The sequence below is a fragment of the Panthera leo genome, chromosome A3, assembly GCF_018350215.1.
Source record: "Panthera leo isolate Ple1 chromosome A3, P.leo_Ple1_pat1.1, whole genome shotgun sequence".
Classification (NCBI taxonomy): Eukaryota; Metazoa; Chordata; class Mammalia; order Carnivora; family Felidae; genus Panthera; species Panthera leo.
The window spans coordinates 120216394-120240419 of record NC_056681.1 but is presented as its reverse complement, the minus strand read 5'-3'; the positions used below and the strand labels follow the sequence as shown (position 1 = coordinate 120240419).

At 42.6% G+C, this 24026-nt stretch overlaps 3 protein-coding genes across 8 annotated transcripts in view; 1 reads left to right on the top strand and 2 right to left on the bottom strand.

The window, feature by feature from the left end:
* Window positions 1-5521: 5521 nt before the first annotated feature.
* PTRHD1 (peptidyl-tRNA hydrolase domain containing 1) lies at window positions 5522-8632 on the bottom strand. The gene is made up of 2 exons (XM_042933528.1): window positions 8337-8632; window positions 5522-5863 (listed from the first exon to the last, which is right to left on the bottom strand). Exons 1-2 carry the CDS (start codon window positions 8586-8588, stop codon window positions 5693-5695), a joined length of 423 nt encoding a protein of 140 aa, XP_042789462.1. The 5' UTR covers window positions 8589-8632; the 3' UTR covers window positions 5522-5692.
* CENPO (centromere protein O) lies at window positions 8567-22384 on the top strand. Of its 4 annotated transcripts, none has more exons than XM_042933525.1 (8): window positions 8567-8710; window positions 8993-9094; window positions 10540-10706; window positions 16743-16860; window positions 17522-17802; window positions 19543-19714; window positions 20651-20817; window positions 21910-22384. In XM_042933525.1, exons 2-7 carry the CDS (start codon window positions 9064-9066, stop codon window positions 20785-20787), a joined length of 906 nt encoding a protein of 301 aa, XP_042789459.1. In that variant the 5' UTR covers window positions 8567-8710; window positions 8993-9063; the 3' UTR covers window positions 20788-20817; window positions 21910-22384. The 4 variants fall into 4 exon arrangements, with proteins under 4 accessions (XP_042789459.1, XP_042789460.1, XP_042789461.1 ...); XM_042933526.1 differs by having other exon boundaries at window positions 8567-8726; window positions 17543-17802; XM_042933527.1 differs by having other exon boundaries at window positions 8567-8726; window positions 20651-20762.
* Window positions 22385-22473: 89 nt separating this feature from the next.
* Window positions 22474-24026, bottom strand: part of ADCY3 (adenylate cyclase 3) — a 91054-nt gene continuing 89501 nt past the window's right edge. For 2 of the 3 annotated variants that reach the window (XM_042933521.1, XM_042933522.1), the window contains exon 21: window positions 23053-23381. In XM_042933521.1, coding sequence (XP_042789455.1) covers window positions 23053-23381 — 329 coding nt within the window. Of the gene's footprint in view, window positions 22708-23052; window positions 23382-24026 lie in introns of those variants that run through there. The other variant, XM_042933523.1, reaches the window with a different exon arrangement.

Below are 24026 nucleotides of genomic sequence, written 5' to 3'. Positions count from 1 at the left end.
CACAAAGCCTATTTTATAATAAAGTGTTCAGTATCCAATAAAATTTTACTGAATGCTGAAAGTGAAAAACAGAATGGTTGCATGTGTGGATACGGAAGCGTCAGTGTGTTGTTGATTCACCCTCGTGACCGCGTGGCTGATGGAGTTGTGGTTTGCCTCCCAGCATCGTGAGACAGTGTTGTACCTGCATATCACTGGCCCAGGAACATAACCAAATTCAAAATTCAAAGTGCAGTTTCTCCTGAGTGCATATTGCTTTTGCACCAAGAAAAATTTTGAAAATTTTTAAGCCCAATCATTGTAAATCCAACCAGAAAAAATGAGGGACTATCTGTATATAGAATGCCCTGCTGCATCTTTCATTTACAATATAATACCTCTGAGAAGTGATTCATGATGAAATTAAACAAGAGGACGATGGGTCTTTGTGAAATACCTATTAATTGGCCTTTAAAACCAGAGCCTCTGGAAGGCGAGTGACAACTTGAAAACGGATACACAGAATAGGTCGATGAACAAGAAGACCTTTCTCCAACAGAACAAATGTCCTACCTGGAATTCCTTTCCTCACACCTGAAGAGCCGGTTCTGCTCAATTCTGCTTTGTTTTCAAATCTAAAGTAATTCATTAGACACCTGCCTGTACTAAATTTTAGGCCGCATCTTCCCTGTTCATTTTCTTTTTTAACTTGCAAACTTTTATAAAATAGTCACTTTTGCAGCCACATCATCTCAGCTGCCTTGATCATCTCATGCAACCTCCTTACTAAGGTCCCAGCTTTCCTCCCCACTCACAGCAGATACATCCTGTACCTATCGTCACATCAGTCTTCCTCTTGGATCATTGGCGCTTCTTCAGAATTCCTTACGTCCCATGCTGGGGAGGAGGCAGAATGCTTTATCCCCACTTCTGTCTTTATAGAGTGAGTTAAGGAACACAGTGCTCCTAGCTGCCCCTCCCCCAGCCCTTACTCTTCCTTGTGCGGGCTGTACAAATAACCTACTTGGTGGATGATTGCCTTTGGTCCACGTTTCTCAGTTGGGTGGAACTAATCTCTCAAAGTTTGATAGACTGAATATAGGGGATTTGTTCTATTTGTACTTTTCCACAGAACCAGTAGGAAGAAGCAACTCTGGTGATATCTGCTCTGCCTGTTCACTTTCCTTAGGACAGGAAATTACCAAGCCCATTTAGGCTATCATATAAAGCTCTATCTTCCAACCCATTGATAATAAAAGTGACATTTTGTTCCTCCATCTGCTTTTCATCATATAGTTACCAAGAAACTATGTTCAGAACTTGGGTGCCACCACCTATTTGGCCCTTGCAAAACCCCCACAGCTAAAAACTGGGTTTGGGCCAGCATTCAGGACATACTATGTCTGGCTCTTAAGTAAAGGAGAAGTTTGGAGATGTGCTAAGCTTAACAACAGAGGACAGCTAAAACTTGTGAGGCAATCATAGCCAAACGATGTGGTTCTCAGCCATTTTTCCACGCTAACACCTTCCAAACAGTAACTGTGGTTCACTGTTGCCAAGATTCTCAACCAGGAAGCAGTGCACGCTCTTAGGATGGCATCTCAGAATCTGTAGGGGAAGAAGTATGTTGATTAAATGACAATAGAACGTGATTTTAAATGCCCCTCCAGGGGAGCCCTCTGCATTGTGCCAGCCCTACGAGAAGCAGTGACCTAGGCACTGATTCTCAGCTCTACCAGTTCAGAAACTCCATCTTGTCAGCTCATCCAGTGATAATTGGACTCTAGGGTATTGAGTCACACAACTCACAGTCACAGGAGGCTGATTTATAATACAAAATGCCAATTAACCAATTTAAAATGGAAGATCCAGCTTCCCAGCACTTGAACTACTCATGACCCCTTTTCAAACCACTTTCTAGTAGCTAGATGGCTGAAAACCAAATTAGTAGCCAACTATGAGAGGTTAAGAGAAAACTGGAATGACAAAAGACCTGGTTTTCAATGCCAGTTCTGCCACTGACTTTGATCTTGGGCAAGTCAAAGCCTTTTTGAATTTGTAAACCTGAGATAAGGGGGCCTGGATCGCAAAACTGTCAGGATTGATTAGCACATATGGAAGTCCTTTGTTAATTCCAAAACGTTTTTCACATATCAGAAACTTACCAAAGCATAGGAGATTCTTGTTTTCAAGGATGTATCACCTATTCTAGGGCTTGCAGCACAATCTTTGTTTTATTGGCAAGTACCTCGTTTTTTTGTAAACTTAGTACGGAAGGTCAGATATGCTGTATTTGTGCCAGATTCTTGCTCTCCATGTTGTTCTAAATCACACACATTTATTCTTCGTCTTTTAGGCTGACTGCCTCCTGGGACCAGGCTGCTTCTAGATAGCACCAGAGTTTCTGATTCAGTGGGAATGGGGTAGGGCATGAGAATTTGCATTTCTTTAATTTATTTATTTTATTAAAAAAAAAAAAAAATTTTTTTTAACATTTATTTATTTTTGAGACAGAGAGAGACAGAGCATGAACAGGGGAGGGTCAGAGAGAGGGAGACACAGAATCCGAAACAGGCTCCAGGCTCTGAGCTGTCAGCACAGAGCCCGATGCGGGGCTCGAACTCACAGCCCTCACGGGCCGCGAGATCATGACCTGAGCTGAAGTCGGCCGCTTAACCGACTGAGCCACCCAGGCACCCCTTATTTATTTTTTTAATGTGTGTTTATTTTTGAGAGAGAGAGAGAGAGAGAGAGAGATGGAGCATGAGCACGGGAGGGACAGAGAAAGAGACACAGAATCCCAAGCAGACTCCAGGCTCTGAGCTGTCAGCACAGAGCCCCATGCAGGGCTCAAACTCATGACCAGCAAGATCATGACCTGAGCTGAAGTCAGAAGCTTAACTGACTGAACCACCCAGGTGCCCCAAGAATTTGCATTTCCAATAAGTATCCAAGTAATGCTGATCTAAGGACCACACTTTGAAAACGAATGATCTAGTTCAAATGACAGTGGTCTTGGCTGATACTAATAAGAAAGTCTGCTACTTCCCTCCTACTGGTTTGCGCTCACTCGGAATCAACCATGAATGTCTGTCCTTTCCCCTCTTGGGTAGAAGTTTATACTATTTGTCCTCAGATCTCAGCTTTAGGGACTTGCCTGAGCTGTTCTGTCTCAGCTATATACACTCATCTCTCTCTTGGCTTTATCACTGTCTTACAGCAGAATTCAGAATTAAAAAAATATTTAAGTGTCATTTAGAAACATTTTCCTAATTGTCTTGAGTGGAAATAGCAGGGAGTGCTTCATGGTTTGTGGATGGCATCACTCTCAAGCAGAAAGGGAATTAGACAACTGACTTGCTTGACTGAAAGCTCTTTGAGGGCTGCTTAGGTTCTAGCACCAAGTGCCCATGCACTGTCCTAAGGGACCTGTGCATACTAACACATTTAATCCACAGAGCACTCCTGTACATTCTTATTGTACAATGAAGGAACTGGGGCTCAGGGAAGTTGACTTGTCTGAGTTCACACCATTTGAATGTATGAGAGCCAGGATTTGGACTCAGGCCATTTGACACTAGAGTATGAGGTCTAAACCACTATACTTTGCCATATAATACAGTGCTCAGTAAGTTTGTTCAGTGTTATTAAAGGCTATAAACTTCCTACTTCATAGAAGAAAATTAAGTCAATAAGGATAGTCTTCAACTTTCTCCCTTCTCCAATCTGTAAACTCATGTGTGTGTATATATATATATATATATATATATATATATATTTCCCCACTTCTTTCCTCCAGTTTCATTAAAGTCTCTCTCTCTGTGTGTCTCTCTCTCCCTCTCTCTCTCTCTCCCCCCACCTTCTCTCTCTGTTCAAGGCCAGTCCTTCCCTATGTCCTTTACCCCACCTCTTCCCACTTTTTCTGGACTTTATCAGTTATTCTATGTAGTAACTTCAATCTCTCTTCTCCTTACTCTCCATCTCCTCACCCATAAACTTGCTCAAACATCTAAGAAAATTCCCCCTATGGGACCCAGCATTCACCTTTCCAACCCCCATTCAATCATTCTCCCATTCGAGCTTCTTGAATAGTCCTCGCCTCTTGCCTCCCCTCCCATTTTTGTCTCAACAGATGGCAGTCGGAGTCCCACCCTCATATGCTATTTCAGCTGCTTTCAGCAAGTTCACCAGCATGTTCCCAACTGCTAAATGTTTTCAGTACTTATATACTGAAATTCTATGCTGCACTCGATTGCTCTCCCCTCCTTGAATCTCTTATTCACTTGGCTTCCCGGAATCGGCTCTGCCCTCAGCCCCCTAGCAATTCTCCATCCACTCTCTTAGTTTGAAACAACCGTCTCTTATAACAGAAAATCTTTGTATCTAGTGTCTTAGTTGTCTTGGTATCTAGAGGGAAAGGGGAAGGTCTACCCACATTACCTTGTACAATCTTCTCTACATGAATTATCTAGGTTTCTGTCTTCTCATTAGATTCTTCACTACCTGAAGGCAAAAACTTCTGTTCATCCTTATATCCTCAACTCTAAATACAGCCTGCCACAGTAGACTTGCAACAGATACCTGCTGATCATATTACCCTTTATAACTTTTGCTTCACAGATGTCCAAACAATTTCTGTAGATGTCTCCAAATGTTTATAGAAACATGTAAAACATTGTACAGAGTGTTCTAGAGGTTCAGAAAGGGTGTTATCATTTGGGGCTGGGTAAGACTCGCTGAAGGTGATCAAACTTGAGCTGGAAATAGTTTAAAGTCCAGATGTGGGAATGGGGAGGGAAGAGTATGAACACTTGACTCCCAGGCCAGAGACCGGCAGGCGGCAACTGGAGTACCTTGTTGAAACTTCAAGTTTGGATACAGAAAGAGTAGAAGATAAACTTAAAAAGGTGGGTAGGAAATATAAATGTGGAGGGTCTGAAGGCTAAACTGAGATTTTACCTTTATTCTAAGAGCAAGTAGGAGTCTATACCGAACAGGGTGCTCAATGGTCCTAAACAAACCTGGTGTCAGAAAGTCTGCTGCACGGTAGCCAGGACACACAGGAGTCACTAGTGGGATGAACAAAATGAGAGCCTGATACCGGGTGGGAGCCCTGAAAACTACCATAGCTCTAGTACTTGACAAATTTCACCAAATACATACATATTTGTGTGTATGCGCGCGCGTATGTGTATTTTAACACCTTTGAAACTGAAATACATCTTATGGTTAATCACGTGTCTTAACTGGCAGCATCTCTTCTTTCTTAACAACATGTAAAGTAATGGTGTATCTTGAAATTGATATTGTCCTAGATTCAATGAATATATCTAGATGTGAATAAGAAATAAAGAATTCAAAGGCAAAATTGAAAATCTGGGTGACTGGAAGAACTCTATTATTCCTAATAAAGAAGGAAGGGTGTTCCCTTGATCCCTGGATAGGAGTCTAACCAAATCTTCTATTTGAGCCATGACCCACGGACCATATTGCTGCTTACCTACTTTCCCCATCTGAACAAATCAAAAATAATTAGAGGAAGTACTTATTAATGACAACTTTAATACGAACATGTGTTTGACCCTCCAGAAACACTCACAGCCTAAAGAGAAGAACAAGTTGCCATTGAAAGGAGTACATGATGCTCAGGGATAGATGGCATGCAGTTTCTGGATCCAGCTGATAAAGATATCAAGGCAACTGATAGCATGAGTCACTTGAACAATCGATACTTCTTCAAATACTGGTTCACTTCTTCTTTGGGGTAGGGACGGAGCGCAATGCAAGTGGCGATATTCTCTGGCTGCTCCAGCCACAGCATGTGGTCAATGTTGCTCTGTTGCAGGGTCTCAGCCAGCTCCTTCAGGGTGCTTTCATCTGCAGCCTACCAGGAGCAGAGCACAGAACACAGATTGAATGGCCCCTTTAGGAAGTGTCAGAAGGCAATGAAAAAAAAAGTGTGTGGGGGGGGGGTGGGTGGGTAGGGGGGTTTCCTCTGGACTGAAAAGTGGAGAGCAGCTCTCTCAACGAAGGAGCTGTAGAGCGTGTCTCCAGAAGCAACAGCTTTACTGCCCCACTTGCCATTCACTCTCTGTAGGACCTTAGATAAGCTGCCTGGGAGTAGGAGAGGGACAGGCTTAATATGCTTGTTTCTAAAATGGAGATTTTTCTCTTCCCTCTTGAGATGCTGTATGCGTTGTCAGTAATTATGCTCTCTAGATTTTCTACTTCTCTTCTGGCTGGTGTCCACACAGCTATCCCTAATGCTTCAGCCAGCTGTGATGTTAAGAGTGGACTATGAAAAGATTTCTAACAACACATCACCTCGAGCTCCATCCTCCCCTCCCATCGGACCCCTCCTAAACCTGGAAAGGTTTTCCTTTCGCTGGGACAGTTCCCACTTGTTAGCTCAGAGGGCAAACCAATCTCTAACATCCTTCTCAGATTGTTTCTCTGTCACCACACTGACTCCCATTAATAGGAGGTATTAAAGCTAGCACTCAAAAGGAAGATAGTGTGTTAGGGGCGCCTGGGTGGCTCAGTCAGTTGAGCATCCAACTTCGGCTCAGGTCACGATCTTGTGGTTTGTGAGTTCGAGCCCTGCATAGGGCTCTGTGCTGACAGCTCAGAGCCTGGAGCCTGCTTTAGATTCTGTGTCTCCCTCTCTCTCTGCCCCTCCCCCGCTCGTGCTTTCTCTCTCTCTCTCTCTCTCAAAAAAAAAAAAAAAAGATAGTGTGTTATTTGGGATAATGTATATTTTTTGCCTGTGAGGGCGGAAGCCATTAAGATAACTAGAGGTTTGTCTTATCAAATAGGAGGATGCAGGGATTGCCACTCTTTAGCTAGAGTCCTCTGGGCACAGCCATGCTGGAGGAGAACTCATGGACTCCCGCCGCCCTCCCCACTCCTTCTTCAGCACCACATAGCAGCATAGGACAGTGAGTTAGAGGGAGTCCATTGCTCTGCTACTTAGTGATGGTGTGACCTTTGAGTTTATTTATTTTGAGGGAGAAAGAAAGCATGAGTGGGGGAGGGGTAGATAGGGGGAGAGAGAATCTTAAGCACGGCAGGCTCTGTGCTAATAGCTCGGGCTCCATCTCTCTCCAATGTGAGATCATGACCTGAGCCGAAATCAAGAATCGGATGCTCAACTGACGGGAGCCACCCGAGCACCTCTCATCAGGTATCTTCTATACTTAAGGGAAGTCGTCTAATCTCTGTGGGCTTCAGATCTCTCATCTGAGAAAAGGGGTAAATAAATACATTATCTGCCTGAACGTGAGGGAGAGGGAGATGTCTGAACCAGATGATTTCTTGAGGTCCTCTTCCTATAAAAAGTCTAAATGAAAAGCTATCTGTTTCTTTTCTGTCTACTCATAGATTCTCAAGACACTTTCCCCTAGGTTACTGACTGATGTTTTACTACCCAACAGAAATCTTTCTCTTGAAAGACAATCTGCTTTGTCAGCTGGCCATTAAGGGATTATCCCATCTCCGCCCTAGGATTCTAGTTTGTTTATAGTACATTTTATAATGTAAAGTAAAATATGTGTTTAATGTAGAAAACTAAAAAGAATAGAGAAGCATTAGAAAATAACCCAAATCTCACCACCTGCTCAATATGTGGATGTATTTCCTTAGTTTTCCCTTTCAAAATCTGGATCATTTTGTAGTTAGAATATAGTTCAGTTAGCATAACATAATGAGCACTCTTCCATGCCAACTAAATATGCTTCAAAAACCGTGATTTATACTAGCTTTATAATAGCACATTTTAAGCCTAAAATTAACCAATCACTAGTGCTGGAAATTTGGTGATTTCCACATTCTTTACTATTATAAAGTGCTCCTATGAATATTCTTGATCTATATACAATGCTCTTCGATACGTCTGGTATCTGGTATCTTCCTAGGTTACACTTCCAGAAGCAGAATTGACAAAGGGAAAAGATAAGGGTAAGATCTGTTTGGCCACCTGCAAAACGAACCTTACCTCTATTTTACACCAGCGGTATCTGGTTATTTATGAAGCTAGGTTCAATATATGTACACATTTATTTTTCAAATAATTAGGTGTCATACCCCTCTATTAAGAGGGACGCCGATGAGAGCGGAAGGGGGCGGGAAGTCTTAATAACCCAATGTCCACTCACTCTTCACAGAGGCCCCCCCGTCCGGCCGAAGTAAAGCTCCCGGGGCCATCGCTCAAGTCTCGGCAACCTCCCCAAACCTTACTTAGAAGACTCCTCCCCACTCACGCCACACCTACTCGACCAAGTAAGGCCTCTGTGCCAAGACCACACCCACTTCCGGTCCCGACGACTTCGGCACCCCTCCCCCTCCGCCGGGTGCCTCACCTCGAGGACGACCTTGCGCATGCGCCCCAGGTCCCGAAGGTAAGCGGCCGTGTGGGGGTGGTCGCGGTGAATGTGCAAGGCCGCGGTGGCTGCGTGACAAGCCTGCGCTACCATTGCGCCTGCCGGCCAGGAGAATGGAGCCTGCGACAGATCCTTTCGTAACACCAAGTACTGGACTAGGATCTGCGGCTCTGCGCCAGAGGCCGCCATCTTCCGGGCCCACAGAAAGACCGGCCCTACTCCCCGGTGCATGCCGGGATGAGGGAGGGGCCCTGAGCGCAGCCATGTTTTTGTACGGTGGCGGCGCAAAGCACGCTGGGTCCGATTGGTTTGGTTTTGAAGGCGTGGACGGCGGGAACTCAACCTTGGCCTGGGTGAGCGAGAGAAGAGGTAAGGGGAAAAGAAGACCCGGTGACGGACGAGACCGTGGTCGGGGTGGAAGGCTGAACAGCCTCTTAAAGCCGTGTTGTGGGGCACGCGCGGGGGCAAGTAGACTGCCGGCTAGGACCGGGGAACGGGCAGGGTAGGACGGGTGAGGGAAGGGGAGTCCTAGCGGTGTCGCTTGGGGTGTCTCGCGACACCCGACGATGCGTGCCTGAGTTGTGTGCACCCTACCGTGAATAGATGTGACTTTCTTGCCTTTTTTCTTTTACCAGCAAAGACATCTGGGTCCCTATTAAGGCTTGCCTGCACAACTTCGTAGGAAGGCCGGTGGGAATCCGAGGAGATGGAGTGGGCGAATGACAAGTCCAAAGGAGGTATTCAGAGGGTCGCCTTTTCCCCCTTAGTACTGCTGCCAAAGAGGACGCCTAGATCAAAACAACCCTTTCCTCCTCTAACGGATGTGTGACCCGGCCTGTTGGGAGCATTATGGTGAAAGATCCAAACACTGAAGACTGAAAAGGCACCGGCCAGCTAAGATTATTCATTGCAGATGGGAAATTACTTCAGACGTTTCTAGGTTCCTGCCCCTTTTTAAAGGGATAGGTTACACTCATAATAATGCTTAGTGTTTATATATTCGGAGCTACAGTTCTAGTCACTGAGGTCTCATTCCTTTCCAAGATTTTTTTGGGTGGGGTCATTTATGCATTACACCTGTGGAAGGATCGGAGCCAAGCGGTGACTTCGGTGTTGGTTAGACTTGGGTGTGTCCTGGCCCTGCCATTAGAAATAATGTGGCCTTGGGCAAGTTATTTTGCCATTTCTGCTCTCATTTCATCTGGAAAATGGAGGAAGGTAGTAGCCTTATGGTGATGATTGTGGAAAGAAAATAAGAACTGAATTATCTTCATGCTTTATTTTTTTTTTTAAGCTATTTATTTTGAGAGAGAGAGAGCGCGCGAGCATGAGGAGGAGACAAGCGAAGAGGGGAGAGAGAGTTCCAAGCAGATTTCACATTGTCAGTACAGAGCCTGACCCAAGGCTTGATCCCACCCTTGAGATCATGACCTGAACTGATACCAAGAGTCAGACACTTAACGACTCAGCTACCCAGGGGCCCCTTCATGCTTTAATTCTTTACATAATGTGCAAGTAAAACATCTAGCACGGGGTCTTAATGTGTAGGAAATGTGCAGCAAATGCTCTATTGTTAGACTTGATTGGCATTATGAAACTGTGATGGTCCTTAATCTCTTGGGAACTGATATTTGCCTTTGAATTTCTGTCCGACTGTGAACTTGTTTTCCTTTCTAAATCCCAGTAATATTGTAGACAGTTCCCTTTAGTGTCCTTTTAGTCCTGTGTGAATAATACTTCTCAGAGCTTCAAAACACTTGAGACTCTCTGGATGTCTGAATCCAAAGAGTTATGCATTAGCACTTTGGGGAAACATGCATAAAAGCCAATGTAAAAATCTACATTTTTAATAACAGTGTCTGAGAGAGTCAGTGAATTTGGTGACCCTGTTTTCCCCAGTCCTTATCATAGATAACTGACACGAGTTATATTCAGATTATGCTCACGTTGGACTGTCCTGGTCAGGAACTGCTTGTACATTAGTGCTCAACCTATAAGGCTGTTCATTCTTGATTCTTGTTGTCAGGTCCTCTGGTTTTATAAATCGTGGCCAATGTCTAACATTTTAGCTGGTCAAAGTTCTAAGAAGGGAGTTAACCCTCTGTTAATCCCTGAAATTCTTCCTGTGGCCAGAGTCAGAAATCCCTGGATGCTTGTGAAATTGCCTTTTTACTTTCCTCAGGTGTTTTAGCTCACTTGGAAAGACTAGAGACCCAAATGAGCAGATCCTGTAAAAACTTAGAAGATCCGCCAAGAGAGACAGCAGAGAGCGATCTTGGGACCAAGATTCGTAAACTGAGGTGTCTGCGTGATAAGCTCAGGGCTGAAGTGAAACAGCGTCAAGCCAGAGTGAGTACAGGGGCCATGTTGGCAAGCTTTGCTGAAGCATAAAGAATAAGCATGATCTGGGAATTAACAAATTTGTATAATGGGTTTTACCTGTGATCTTACTGGATTGATTTCAGTCCTTGACCTCTCAAATGATCAGTTCTGTAGAGTCAGCTAATATCAGTGTCAACCAATAATTGTTAGGCGTTACTGATAGGCCAGGCAAGTTCTTCATAATAGCCTCTTAGCCTGCACTTGTAGACAGGAGCTTGTTACTTCAGTCTCAGCCTGATGGGTCATTGGTATTTTTGTCATTACCGCCATCTTTCCCTTACAGACTTGAAACCTCACAGTGAACTTTGACGCTTCCTTCTCTTCAGTTTTCTCTCTTGGCCAGGATAGGTCAGCAAGACCTGCCAAATTTTCCTTTGCGTTGTCTTTGTGCTTCCAAAGTATTATCCACATATGTTGTAAATATTTACCAGGGGATTGGGATGCCGGGATTATTGGAGTAGTCTGCTCGTTGTTTTCTCTTCGTGTATATCTACTTCTCCAATAACTCTTACACAGCCAGGAAAATGCTTCATAAGACCCTACATTGAATTTTATATAAATGTAAAAAGTGTAAACTTATGTCTGACTTGTTTTTTTTGAATGTTGTCTGTGAGATTTATTCATACTGGTGCACATAGTGGTCATTCTTTTTTATTGCTGTGTAGTAATTTCATTTTATGAATATTCCACAATTTATTTACTTAATTGTATTGGCGACATTTGGATTATTTTATTTCACTTCAGGGCTGTGAAACATTCTTGTTCCTGTCTTTTGATGTAAAAATACGTACTTTTCTATCAGGCGTATACTTTGTAGAATTGCTAGGTCATATTTGTCCTTAGTAAATACTGCCAAACAGTTTTTGGAAGTGATTCCACCAATTTTACATTCCCAGCAGCTGTGTAAAAGATTTCCATCATTTTGCATATTTACCAGTAGTTGATATTGTCAGTTTAAAAAATTTGTCACTCTGCTGAGTATCACAGTATCTCATGGTGGAGTAATTTGCAATTGCCTGATTAACTAATGCTGTTGAGTACCTGTATTGGATACTTGAAAGTCTTCTGTTGTGAAATAGGCTTTTTGAGGCTTCTGCAAAAATTTTATTGCGTTGTGTGTCTCTTACTGAATTGTAGAATTGTTTACATATTTTGGATATGAATTCTTTAGTATATGTATTACGAATCTTCTCTTAGACTGTGGTTTGCCTTTTCACTCTAATGGTGTCTTGTGATGAAAAGAAAGTCTTCATTTTAATGAAGGTTGATTTAGGAGTCTAATTTTATACTTACTGCTCCTGTTTCCTTTTAATAAATCTTTGCCTAACTTGAAATGGTGAAGATGTTCTGTGGTATTTTCTAAAAACTCTATTGTACTTTTTACTTTCAGAACTACTGTCTGTCTGGAATTGATTTTTGTGTATGGGATGAAGTAGAGGTCATACTACTAGTTTTGTTTTTCCATGTGAATATTCAGTGCATTTGCTACCACTTTTTGATGTCCATTCTTTTCCCGTTGTGTGGTAATGGATCTCTGGGTCCACTGTGGGCCTGTTCTGTTCCATTGGTCTGTTTGTCTTCATGTGGGTACAAGAGATTTATTTACTGTAAGTTTGGATACCTGTCATATATGTCGTCATCTTCAGAATAATCTCGGCTATTCTTGGCCCCTTGAATTTTACATAAATTTGGGAATCAGCTGTCAATTTCCAAAAAACCTGTAGTTTTGATTGGGATTGCATTGAATCTATACACCAATTTGGAGAGAATTGAAATATTTTCAATATTGCATTTTCCAGTCAGTGTACATGATGTATCTTTCCATTTATTTAGTTCTTTAATTTCTCTTAGTAATGTGTGCAGTTTTATGTGTAGAGATCTTTATTTTTTTTATTATTTTTTTAATGTTTATTTATTTTTGAGAGAGACAGAGTGCAAGCAGGGGAGGGGTAGAGAGAGAAGGAGACACAGTATCTGAAGCAGGCTCCAGGCCCTGAGCTGTCGGCACAGAGCCTGATGTGGGGCTCAGACTCACAAACCGTGAGATCATGCATGACCTGAGCCAAAGTCGGACACTTAACCGACTGAGCCACCCATGTGTAGAGGTCTTAAACATCATTCAGTATATTTATCTTTATGTATTTGATTTTTCCTGATGTTAACGTATATGGCAGGGGTCCACAGACTTTCTGTATAAGGCCAGATAGTCATTATTTTAGGCTTTGTGAGCCACCTGGTCTCTATGGCAACTATTCAGCTCTGCTGTTGTACTGTGAAGTAGCCATAGACAATAAGTACATGCGTGGGTGTGTTCCAGTCAAACCTTATTTACAAAAATAAGTGTCAAGATAGGTTTGACCCACAAGTCCTATTTTAATAGCCCCTGATGTATTATCTTTTAGAAATTTTATTTTCATATTATGTAGAAATATATTTGATTTTTATATATTGACTTTATGACAACTTTGCTAAATCTACATTAATTCTATTTATCTCTCTATTCTTTTGGGATTTCTACATCTGGAATCATGTCATATGCAAACACTAACAGTTTTACTTCTTTCCAATCCTTGTCTTTTGTTTTCCTTACCTTATTCTACTAGCTAAGTTGTTTCCTATATTGTTGAGTAGAGATAATCTTAGGGTCAACATGTTTGCTCTAAATTTTGTATACATACTCTTATCAGATTAAGGAAAGGGTCTTCTATGTCTAGCTTGCTCATTTAATTGTGATCAAGTATTGAATTTTATCAAATGTTTTTACTGCATACATTAAGGTGGTTGTATGGCTTTTCTTTTATTAATGTGGTGATACATATTGATTGGTGTTTGAATGATAATGGCTTACATTTTTAGAATAAACCTAAGTTGGTTTGATGTATTACCTTTCTATATAATGTTGAATTCTATTTGCTAATATTTGCTAATAGGACTTTTACATCTAAATTCTTGAGATTGTCTTGTGCTTTTTTTTTTTTTTTAATGTCCTTTTCGGATTTTGGCATCAAATTTAACTGGGTCTTATAAAGGGAGTTGATATATTTTCCTCTTTTTCTGTTCATTGGAAAAGTTTATATAAAATTGGTGTGGTTTTTCCTTAAATATTTGTAAAGAAATACCTGGTAAAACTTTGGGCCTCCTCTGTGGGAAGGTTTTAAGTTTCTTATTCAATTTCTTTGATTAATATAAAGCTTTTATATTTCCTGTTTCCCTTTGGGTCATCTTTGGTAAATTGCATTTCATTTAAAGTTGTTTGAACCTTCTTGTTTTTGTTTTTATTTTTGTTTCTGTTTTGTTTTATTTTTGTTTTTTTAATTTTTTAGTTTTTATTAATAATTTATTTTTTAATTTACATCCAAGTTAGCATATGGTGCAACAATGATTTCAGGAGTAGATTCCTCAATGCCCCTTACCCATTTAGCCCATCCCACCCTCCCACAACCCCTCCAGCAACGCTCTGTTCTCTATATTTAAGAGTCTCTTAAGTTTTGTCCCCCTCCCTGGTTTTTTTTTTTTTTTTTTTTTTTTAATTTTTAATGTTTATTGGAAAAAGAGAGAGGCAGAATGTGAGTGGGGGAGGGGCAGAGAGAGGGAGACACAGAATCCGAAGCGGGCTCTGGGCTGTCAGCACAGAGCCTGATGTGGGGCTTGAACTCACGAACTGTGAGATCATGACCTGAGCCGAAGTTGGACACTTACCCGACTGAGCCATCCCGGCACCTTCCCCTCCCCTGTTTTTATATTATTTTTGCTTCCCTTCTCTTATGTGCATCTGTTTTGTATCTTAAAGTCCTCATATGAGTGAAGTCATGTGATATTTGTCTTTCTCCGACTGACTGATTTCACTTAGCATAACACCCTCTAGTTCTAGCCATGTAGTTGCAAATGGCAAGATTTCATTTTTTTTGATTGCCAGGTAATACTCCATTGTATATATATACCACATCTTCTTTATCCATTCATCCGTCCTTGGACATTTGGCTCTTTCCATACTTTGGCTATCGTCGATAGTGCTGCTATAAACATTGGGGTGCATGCGCCCCTTCGAAACAGCACACCTGTATCCCTTGGGTAAATACCTAGTAGTGCAATTGCTGGGTCATAGGGTAGTTCTATTTTTAGTTTTTTGAGGAACCTACATACTGTTTTCCAGAGTGACTGCACCAGTTTGCATTCTCACCAGCAGTGCAAAAGAGATCCTCTTTCTTCACATCCTCACCAACATCTGTTGTTGCCTTTGTTGTTAATGTTAGCCATTCTGACAGGTGGTATCTCATTGTGGTTTTGATTTGTATTTCCCTGATGATGAGTGATGTTGAGCGTTTTTTCCTGTGTGGGTTGGCCATCTGGATGTCTTCTTTGGAGAAGTGTCTATTCATGTTTGCCCGTCTTCACTGGATTATTTTTTGGGTGTTGAGTTTGATAAGTTCTTTATAGATTTTGGATACTCTTATCTGATATGTCATTTGCAAATATCTTCTCCCATTCCATCAGTTACCTCTTAGTTTTGCTGATTATTTCCTGTGCAGAAGCTTTTTATTTTGATGAGGTTCTGATCAGTTTTGCTTTTGTTTCCCTTGCCTCTGGAGATATGTTGAGGAAGAAGTTGCTGCGGCCAAGATCAAAGAGGTTTTTGCCTGCTTTCTCCTTGAGGATTTTGATGGCTTCCTGTCTTACATTGAGGTCTTTCATCCATTTTGAGTTTATTTTTGTGTCTGGTATAAGAAAATGGTCCAGGTTCATTCTTCTGCATATCGCTGTCCAGTTTTCCCAGCACCATTTGCTGAAGAGACTGCCTTTATTCCATTGAATCTTCTTTCTTGCTTTGTCAAAGATTAGTTGGCCATACGTCTGTGGGTCCATTTCTGGGTTCTCTATTCTGTTCCATTGATCTGAGTGTCTGTTTTTGTGCCATAAAGTTGTTTGAAGCTTCTTAAACAACTATCTTGTGAATAGGATTGATCAGTAGCATTGTCTCAGTTTTTAATCTGATTGGTAATTTGTGATCACTCTTCTCTTTTTCTCTCCTTGATCAGTCTTGTTATCAGTTTTGTATCAGTTTTATTAAAGAACCAACTTTTGGCATTATTGATTTTTCTCTTTTACACATTTGTGTTGCATTTTCATTGATATTTTCTCATAATTCACTATACCCTTCCTTCTATTCTTTACATTTAAGTTGCTTTTTAGCTTCCTGAGATGAATACTTACTGATTTTTTTTTTTTTTTAGTCTTTCTTTTCCCCTTTTTGTTTGTGAGGTTATAAATTTTTCACTAAGCACAGTGTCTTGGTCAAATATGGGCTGTTGGAACAAAAATACCATAAACTGGGTGACCTATCAACAACACACGTTTCTCACAGTTCTAGAGCCTGGGAAGTCCAAGATTATGGACCCGGCAGATTCAGTGTCTGATGAGGACCTACTTCCTCATTGATGGTAGTCTTCTCACTGTAGTTGAAGTGCTAGAAGTGTAGTTTACATGCTGGAAGGGGTGAGCTAGCTCTCTCAGGTCTCTTACAAGGGCACTAATCTCATTCATGAAGGCTCCAATATTGTGACCTAATCACCAGCCAGAGGCCCTGCCTCCAAATACCATCACATTGGGCATTAGGTTTCAGCATATGAATTTTGAGGGATACAAACATTCAGTGCCTGTCACGTGGCTTTAACTATATCCCGCAAGCTGTGATATGTCATGTTTTTATTGCTTTGCTACCCTGTGCTTACCCTAGACTTGCTTTATACCCTTTTCTTTTTCTTCTCACAATATTCTCCATTCCTATCAAAGTCCTGATTCTTCTTTGGGCCAGCACAGTTGCTACTCTGATTTCTAGCACAGTGACCGACAAAATTTTTCCTTTCTTGTGAATTCATAGCACTAATGGGTCACTGTAGCATAATACACTTATTACATAATAAAAAATACTCTGCATTTATGTGAGGGCAAGGACCCTATGCTATGCCCCTTTGCACCCAGTTTGATTTGCTGCATATTTTGCAGATTAAAGCATCTACTGCCAATGCAGAACCCGACCAAACATTGGAGATCAGTGAGCAAGAAGCTGTGGGAGGAAAAGAGGAAAATATGAAAGCCATTTTGCAGGCATATCGTTTTACAGGTATAATTTATTTTCTGACCTGTTTCAGTCTGAGTCTCTTGTCTCTAGTGCATTGCTTTGCTAGATATATTATTAGTCCTGGACTTACTTCATGAGCATGGATTTTGCCTTCTTCAGCCTATACACACAAAGCTGGCATACTGTTTGTGGGCATCTTCACTTACAAAATCGGCCACTTTTTGCGGAAGATTGGTTGGTGGCCAGCTTAGATTATTCATTTTAGCTCTAGTGTGTGTTGGACCCTGTGGTAGAACTGCCTTTGCTGCTGGCTGGCTTGATATCACTGGTCAAGTTGTTTCAACCTAGTAAGTCTCTGTTTTCCTACTATAATGGGGATTTATCCTGCCCATTATCTGTGGCATAAGAGGATTGTGGAAGGAACTGCACTATCATACATTATTTGACACTCAGAAAAGGAGTAACATGAAAATTTCCAAATCTCTTCTTCCATAATTTGATATAAGGATGTTTTATCTTTTCCACCATCTTCCATGGTTTTAACAACTCAAATCTGAAGTGAGGCAGCGTCAGAATAGAGTCTATTATGTTCATTCAACAAACATTTGATTGTTCATTCAACAAACATATTATGTGTATGAGGCAGTGCTGAAGTGATTGCACAGCCGAGAAAGAAACTACCTTTGCTGACATGTGTTGACAGGTATCAACTTGTTTGCTTCAGGGCTCAGTGGGAAACGGACCAGCCGAGGGGTCTGTGTCTGCATCAGCACTGCTTTTGAGGGAAATTTGCTGGATTCCTATTTTGTCGACCTTGTCATACAGAAGCCACTTCGGATACATCACCATTCAGTTCCAGTCTTCATTCCCCTAGAGGAGATATCTGCAAAATACTTACAGACTAATATTCAGCACTTCCTGTTCTGTCTCTGCGAATACCTAAATGCTTACGCTGGGAGGAAGTACCAGGCAGATCAACTTCAGGTATCTGTCTGGGATCTTATATAGGATTTTATTAGCCCAGAATAGGCTCAAAAGGTGAAAAAAGGTGGGGGGCAAGTTATTTTTTATATTTTATCTTATTTTTTTTTATTTTAGAGAGAATGCTCAAGTAGAGGATTGGGCACAGGGAGAGAGAGAAAGAATATCTCAAGCAAGCTCCACACTCAGCACACAGCCCACGTGGGTCTCTATCCCATGACCCTGGGATCATGACCTACTGAGCCACCCAGGCACTCCTCTTTTGTATTTAAAATGCTTTATAATTCTGAGCCAGAAGTTTGACCATTGTCCTTCTGATGCGTGTTTCTTATTTATATACAAGTTATTTTCCACCTTCTTCCCCTTTTGAAATTCTGGATGCTGTTGAAGCATGGATGCTGGTTAAGGGATTTTTCACTCCCGAATGGTAGTCGTCAAGCTTTTATACTTGACCCTTTCTTCCCTTCACAAAGTACAGTCATACCTCATTTTATTGTACTTCTCTTTATTGCACTGTGCAGATAGTGTTTTTCTACAGATTGAAGGTTTGTGGCAACCTTGTGTTGAGCAAGCCTATTTGTGCCATTTCTCCAACAGCATTTGCTCATTTTGTGTCTCTGTGTCACATTTTGTTAATTCTCTCAATACTTCAAACTTCTTCATTATTTGTTATGGTGATCTGATCAGTGATTACGATTCACTAAATGTTCAGATGATGGTTAGCATTTTTTAGTAATAAAGTGTTTTTTAATTAAGATCTGCATATTGGCAGGGGGGTGCCTGGGTGGCTCAGCTGGTTAAGCTACTGACTCTTGATCTCAGCTCAGGTCATGATCTCACAGTTTGTGAGATCAAGGCCCATGTTGGGCTCTGTACTGATAGTGTGGAGCTTGCTTAGGATTCTCTCTGCCCCTCCCTCTCTCTCAATTTTTCTCTCAAAATAGATAAATTTAAAAAGATACGTACATTGGTTTTTTAGACATAATGCTGTTGTGTACTTAATAGGCTACAGTATGGTATAAACATAACTGTCCTGGGAAACCAAACAATTCATTTGACTTGCTTCATTGCAGCAGTCTGGAACTGAACCCACAGTATCTCTGAGGAATGCCTATACAGTTTCTGTACTGTTAATTCAGCAGGGATTTATAGAGTACTTACTCTGTACCAAGTGTCTTGCTGAATCTTAGGTATAGTTGCAAAGCAGAGTAATACATAGAGGAATACTATCCATCTTTGCCTGAACTCTGGCCTACATTCTTGGGGTTGCATTGGAGCTAGGGTTGGGTGAGAAAAAAAGTGCTTTTAAGTAGACAGGAAATGAGTACAGATAAGGAATATATGACTTTTAGAAGCTGTGTTCCACCCATGCATTTAGAATGACTCTGAAGCTCTTAGTTGTCAGTTAAACTTACACTGATAACGTGGACACAGACACAAAGCATCTTAGCCAACTGTATGAAGACAATGAAATTCTTGGCAGAAATTGTATCTCCCTTACGCCCCCAACCCCCAGCCGTTTATTTAGTGTTTTCTGCAGTTCTTTCTAGGATGCCACTAACTCTTCACATCTTTATCATTAGTCCTTTTTACAGGCTTTTCTCTTTTGTTTAGTTCTCTGAAATTTGATTAATGGGCCCTATTTTTGTAGACATGTTTGTTTGAAGTGTCACAACCACTCACTGCCTTTGGAACTGTAGTCATCATACATTGTGTGTCTCTTCTGACCCCCACACCCCTTAGAGAGACTTTGCAGCCTTTCTGGCTGGGCCCTTGCAGAGAAACTCGCTGTGCAACTTGCTGTCATTTACTTACAAAGTGGAGCCACAGAGTCGGTCGTTCCCATTTTGTGCTAGACTGCTGTATAAGGACCTCACGACAACCCTTCCAACTGACGTCACCATTACGTACCAAGGTGAGACGAAGGATGCCTCAGTGAAGAGATTACAATGTGCTCAGCGTTACTCAGGTTGAATGAGACGGTAAAATAGGTAGATTACATCAGTTGGACCTTTGGAGACCCATTCTTCTGTTAATCTACCAGAAATTTACTCAGTAAAATACAAAGAATATTTTTCTTTTTTTTAAATATATTTTTTAATGTGTATTTTTGAGAGAGAGAGATATTGAGAGTGATCTGAAGCAGGCTCTGTGCTGACAGCAGAGAGCCTGATGGGGGGATTGAACTCAGGAACTGGAAGATCATGACCTGAGTGGAAGTCAGACGCTTAACTGACCGAGCCACCCAGGTGCCCCGAATGTTTTCCTTCTTTCTACCAGTTTTTCTCTCCTTTTTGTGGGTAGTAGACATAATTTACCCTTGTTCCCTCTCCTTTGTTCCATCCAGGTCTGCTAATGCTCCTCCAGTTTAAGATTTGTTTTCTTTGGAGACCCCTCCTGAAGAGAGAGAGCTCATGAGGCTGTCAGAGGGTCACTTATGATGGAGAGAGCCAAAAGACTCATTTCACTAAGAAGCCAAGTAGACAAGTGTATATGTCGCTCTCTAGAGACCCTTCTCTGGATGGGAATTTTTTAGGGCTGGCTGAGAGAGCTTTATGATACAGTTTTATAGTTAAATATACCATCATAATGTGACATGGGCAATAATGAAAAATAGGATAAAATATTTTTAGGAGGTGGAAAATTTGAAGCTGCTGCAGATTTCACACCATAGATTTTAGGCTTCCTACTGGGCAGGGTCTGTTCGGGTCTCAAAACTTCATTGGTCCAATAAAGGGCAGCCTCTTTCCTCCAGACCAAAAAAAAATAAATTACGTGGGTCCAGAACACCAGTGATCCAGGTTCAGGTTCCCCCAGTTGCACTAAATGAGATTGACTTAATCTGTTTTAGGGACGGACGCCTCATCCACTTCATGGGAAGAACAGCGAGCATCCCATGAAAATCTGTTTTTTACGAAGCCCCTGCATCAAGTGTTTACTTCGTTTGCAAGAAACGGAGAAAGGTTGGATATGAGCCTGGTCTCCTAGAATATTATTTTCACTGGGAACATGTCAAAAGTGAGTAAAGTAATACTGTGCACAGTCCCAGGTGTGGTCCTGGGAACTGAAAACTATTGAAAGACTCAGAGCCCTTGCCTAGGGACCATCCTTGTAATGAGAACATTCATCTCATCATGATGGTAAGGGGCAAGTTTGGACAATTGAGGTATTGATTTGATCATATATTTTAGCTGAAAATCAGAATGTGTGTGGGGCAGAAGGCATTTTGTGAAAGAGGGAGTATGTACCATTCAACTGAAGAGTCGCTTTTATGAAAGCTTTATTTCTGCCTCGTTTTCCTGAGTCTTTTGAAAATAAAGTTTTTACAACATTCTGGGTTCCTGAATGACAGTTAAGGAAAACATGTTTGATCCGTAGATTGAAGCAGTGTATTCTAGGCCCCTGTTTCATAAAGAATATGGTGTGAGAACATACTGTGGATAATCAGGGCTCTATGTGGCAAATGCTTTGTTTTCTAAAACACGTCAGTTGAATGTGTTAGGTCAGCTATAAAAAAGCACGATCAGACGTCTGCTCAGACTCAGCGGTTACAAAGGGAAGCAGACCTCCCTCATCTGTCTTCTGCAAGCTCTCCCATGCTGCACAGGCCTGATAGGAGTCCTGACCCCCCCTTCCTGCCCCAGAACTGCAGCCAGGTCTCTACCGTGGTCCCTCTTTGGACCCGATGACCAGGAAGTAACCTATGTGTGTGGGAGCACAGGGGACTCGTAGAGCCAGCTCGGCCCACCATTAGAAGGAAGCAGCTTGAGAGTAAGAGAGATGTCTTAGTTCAGGCTCTTGCCTTCTAGGCATGTGGTAAGGATGAGTGGTGTGAGTTAGCAAAGCACTTAGCGCTTTTCAGATGATTGGTGTTAACAGAATTTTCACAGTGATCACATCCAAGTTGAATAAAGCTTTTAATAAAACAGTCTTCTTTATCAATACCTGTAAATTCTCTTTTAAAGCAGTAGCAAAGGCGACTGTAGCAAGAGCTCAAGAGGCAAGGCAATATTGGAAAGTGTTTAACAGAAAGTTAAAAATATAAATGTAGAAGATCTGTTTATATATTTTTCTCTCAGAAATAAATTCCCTTTCCCTCCCTCCCACCAGGTAAAAGGAAATATTGCACTTTCTGCTCTCATGACTAAGGTGGCAGGGGTTCCAGAAGAACCTTTCAAGATTATCAGGAACATCAGCATGAGGGCCGGTTCACCTAGCCCGGACCATATGGAGACCAGCAGCTCTCCAGCCTGAAAGAGGCCTTCCACGTGTGCGCCAGGGAGAGCAGCTGGCCGCTCAGTTGTCGAGTCCTGCCAGGTCCTCGTCCGAAGCACAGCTCTCCCACCTGTGCTCCCAGCCCCGCAGCAAAGGCAGCTCTGTCCCACCTCGGATACGTTCCCGCTCACAGTGGCCGTGGCCTCTCTGGGGGAAGGAGGGCTGGTCAGACCCGGGCTCTGGAAGGATTGTTCCAGTACTATGCCTAAGACCCCTACTCTCTGAGGAAGCTACAGGCACGCTGAGGAATAGTATGGCCACCCTCAGAGCTCACGTATCCATGAACAAATGAAGGCTTGAGATTTTTAAACCTAAAGTCTATGTGAGTGTGCACTTCCAACAGTTTGGGCAGGTTGGGGCTTGGTCATTTGTCCTTTCCCAAGGCCTTTCTTTGATTCCAAAAAACAGATTCTCCCCTCCCATTTGGACTGTTGTGGGGCTCACGGCCGTTCAGGAGTTGTCCACCACCTGGTGGGGCAGGGTGACCGAGGAGCCGTTAGGGAAGACAGCTGGCTTCTCCCGCCCCTTCAAGAAAAAGGTTAGCAGCTCCCCCTTCCCTTTCACAAAGATGGGCCCTCGCCTCACAAAGCGGAAGCCGTACTCCCGAAGGATGGCTTGTGTTTCTTCCACCACCTGTGGAGGGAGAACATAGCGTGAGCTCAGCTGCCCAGAGGGTGTCCACATGTGGCCCACAGGCCCCAATCAGCCTGCCTGGAGTGTTGCTCTCCAGAACTGTTGGGCTAAGCCCCTTATCTGCATGCCAACAGGCACAGAGTGGACAGTGGCAGGATGCGGGGTTGCCTAGGGCCTTTCCCTCTCCCAGTGACCGTGCTCCCTGTCCCCAGAATCACTCTGTTTTGTTTCTTCTCCCCACTCTGGCGCTTTCCTGCCATGGGGGTGGCTTCAGGGTATTGGCTGTTGGAGGCACAAGATGTAGTTCATTCCAAGAGGCAGGACAGCCTTACCAGAAACTTAAATCTAAATTTTGGAAATGGGGTCGAAGTATTTCCTCCCTTCTACTGAGGCATCCCTTTCTACCCTTGCCTTTAATCTTCCAAAAACACCAACTCGATAACCTGGGCCAACAGAAAGGAGGCAGTAGCATGTGGCAAAGCACCCCCTATTCTGACTTTGTGCCCGGTCCCTGGGTCTGAGCACATGCTCGGCTCTCGCTGGACATACCTGAATGTTACCCATGACCCCTGTGGACTCCATCCTGCTGGCTACGTTCACCGTATTGCCCCAGATGTCATAATGTGGTTTCCGGGCTCCAATGACCCCAGCCAGTACCCCTCCTTTGTTCATGCCTGGTGTAGAAGCATAAAATTAAGCACAGCCACATGTCACATTTTGTCATCATCCCATCTCAGAAGCCATCAACTCCTCCCCCAGAGAAGTTACCACCCGACCCTAACCACAGAGCTCCTAAATCTGTAACATTACTCCTGAAGCTTGTCTCTAAGCCACCAGAGGGCAGGCATGTCTCCTGTTTATCCTGTCCTTGGCAAATGTCAGCTGTCCCCAATATGCTAACTAATGTATGCAGTGTGGAAGTTGACAGTTGCAGCACATATCTGGTACTTCCAAGTGTCTTGTGACCTCACCCAGGAGTGAGGACCCCACCCCCACCCCCAATAAGGGCAGCAGGTGACATTAACTCCTAACAGGCTGGACAGAGGCAGCAAAGGCCTGGGCAGGCACACAGGACTGCTTGGGAAAATATCCTGACTTCTCAGCCGGACTCATAAGGCGTGCTTTTTACGGTCAACAGTACAGGACAGACAGCTAACCATCATTTTGTCAGATGTGTGGTCTGAACATCTGGAAGAGATCCCTGAGGTCTCAAAGCTGTGACCACGTGGCCTTCCTCGACCTAAATGCCTCAGGGCTAAGTCCTCTTCCCTCCTGATGTGCCGAGTCCCTTGTGTCAGAGGAACACATCGAGGAGCAGA

Excerpts from the sequence above, each read along its gene's own strand:
- PTRHD1 (XM_042933528.1), bottom strand. The coding sequence starts at position 8,588 with ATGCACCGGGGAGTAGGGCCGGTCTTTCTGTGGGCCCGGAAGATGGCG. Across the intron at positions 5,864-8,336 it reads TGCGCAAGGTCGTCCTCGAG|GCTGCAGATGAAAGCACCCT; the intron begins GTGAGGCACCCG and ends TGCTCCTGGTAG.
- CENPO (XM_042933525.1), top strand. The coding sequence starts at position 9,064 with ATGGAGTGGGCGAATGACAAGTCCAAAGGAG. Across the intron at positions 9,095-10,539 it reads GAATGACAAGTCCAAAGGAG|GTGTTTTAGCTCACTTGGAA; the intron begins GTATTCAGAGGG and ends TACTTTCCTCAG. Across the intron at positions 19,715-20,650 it reads CGTCACCATTACGTACCAAG|GGACGGACGCCTCATCCACT; the intron begins GTGAGACGAAGG and ends AATCTGTTTTAG.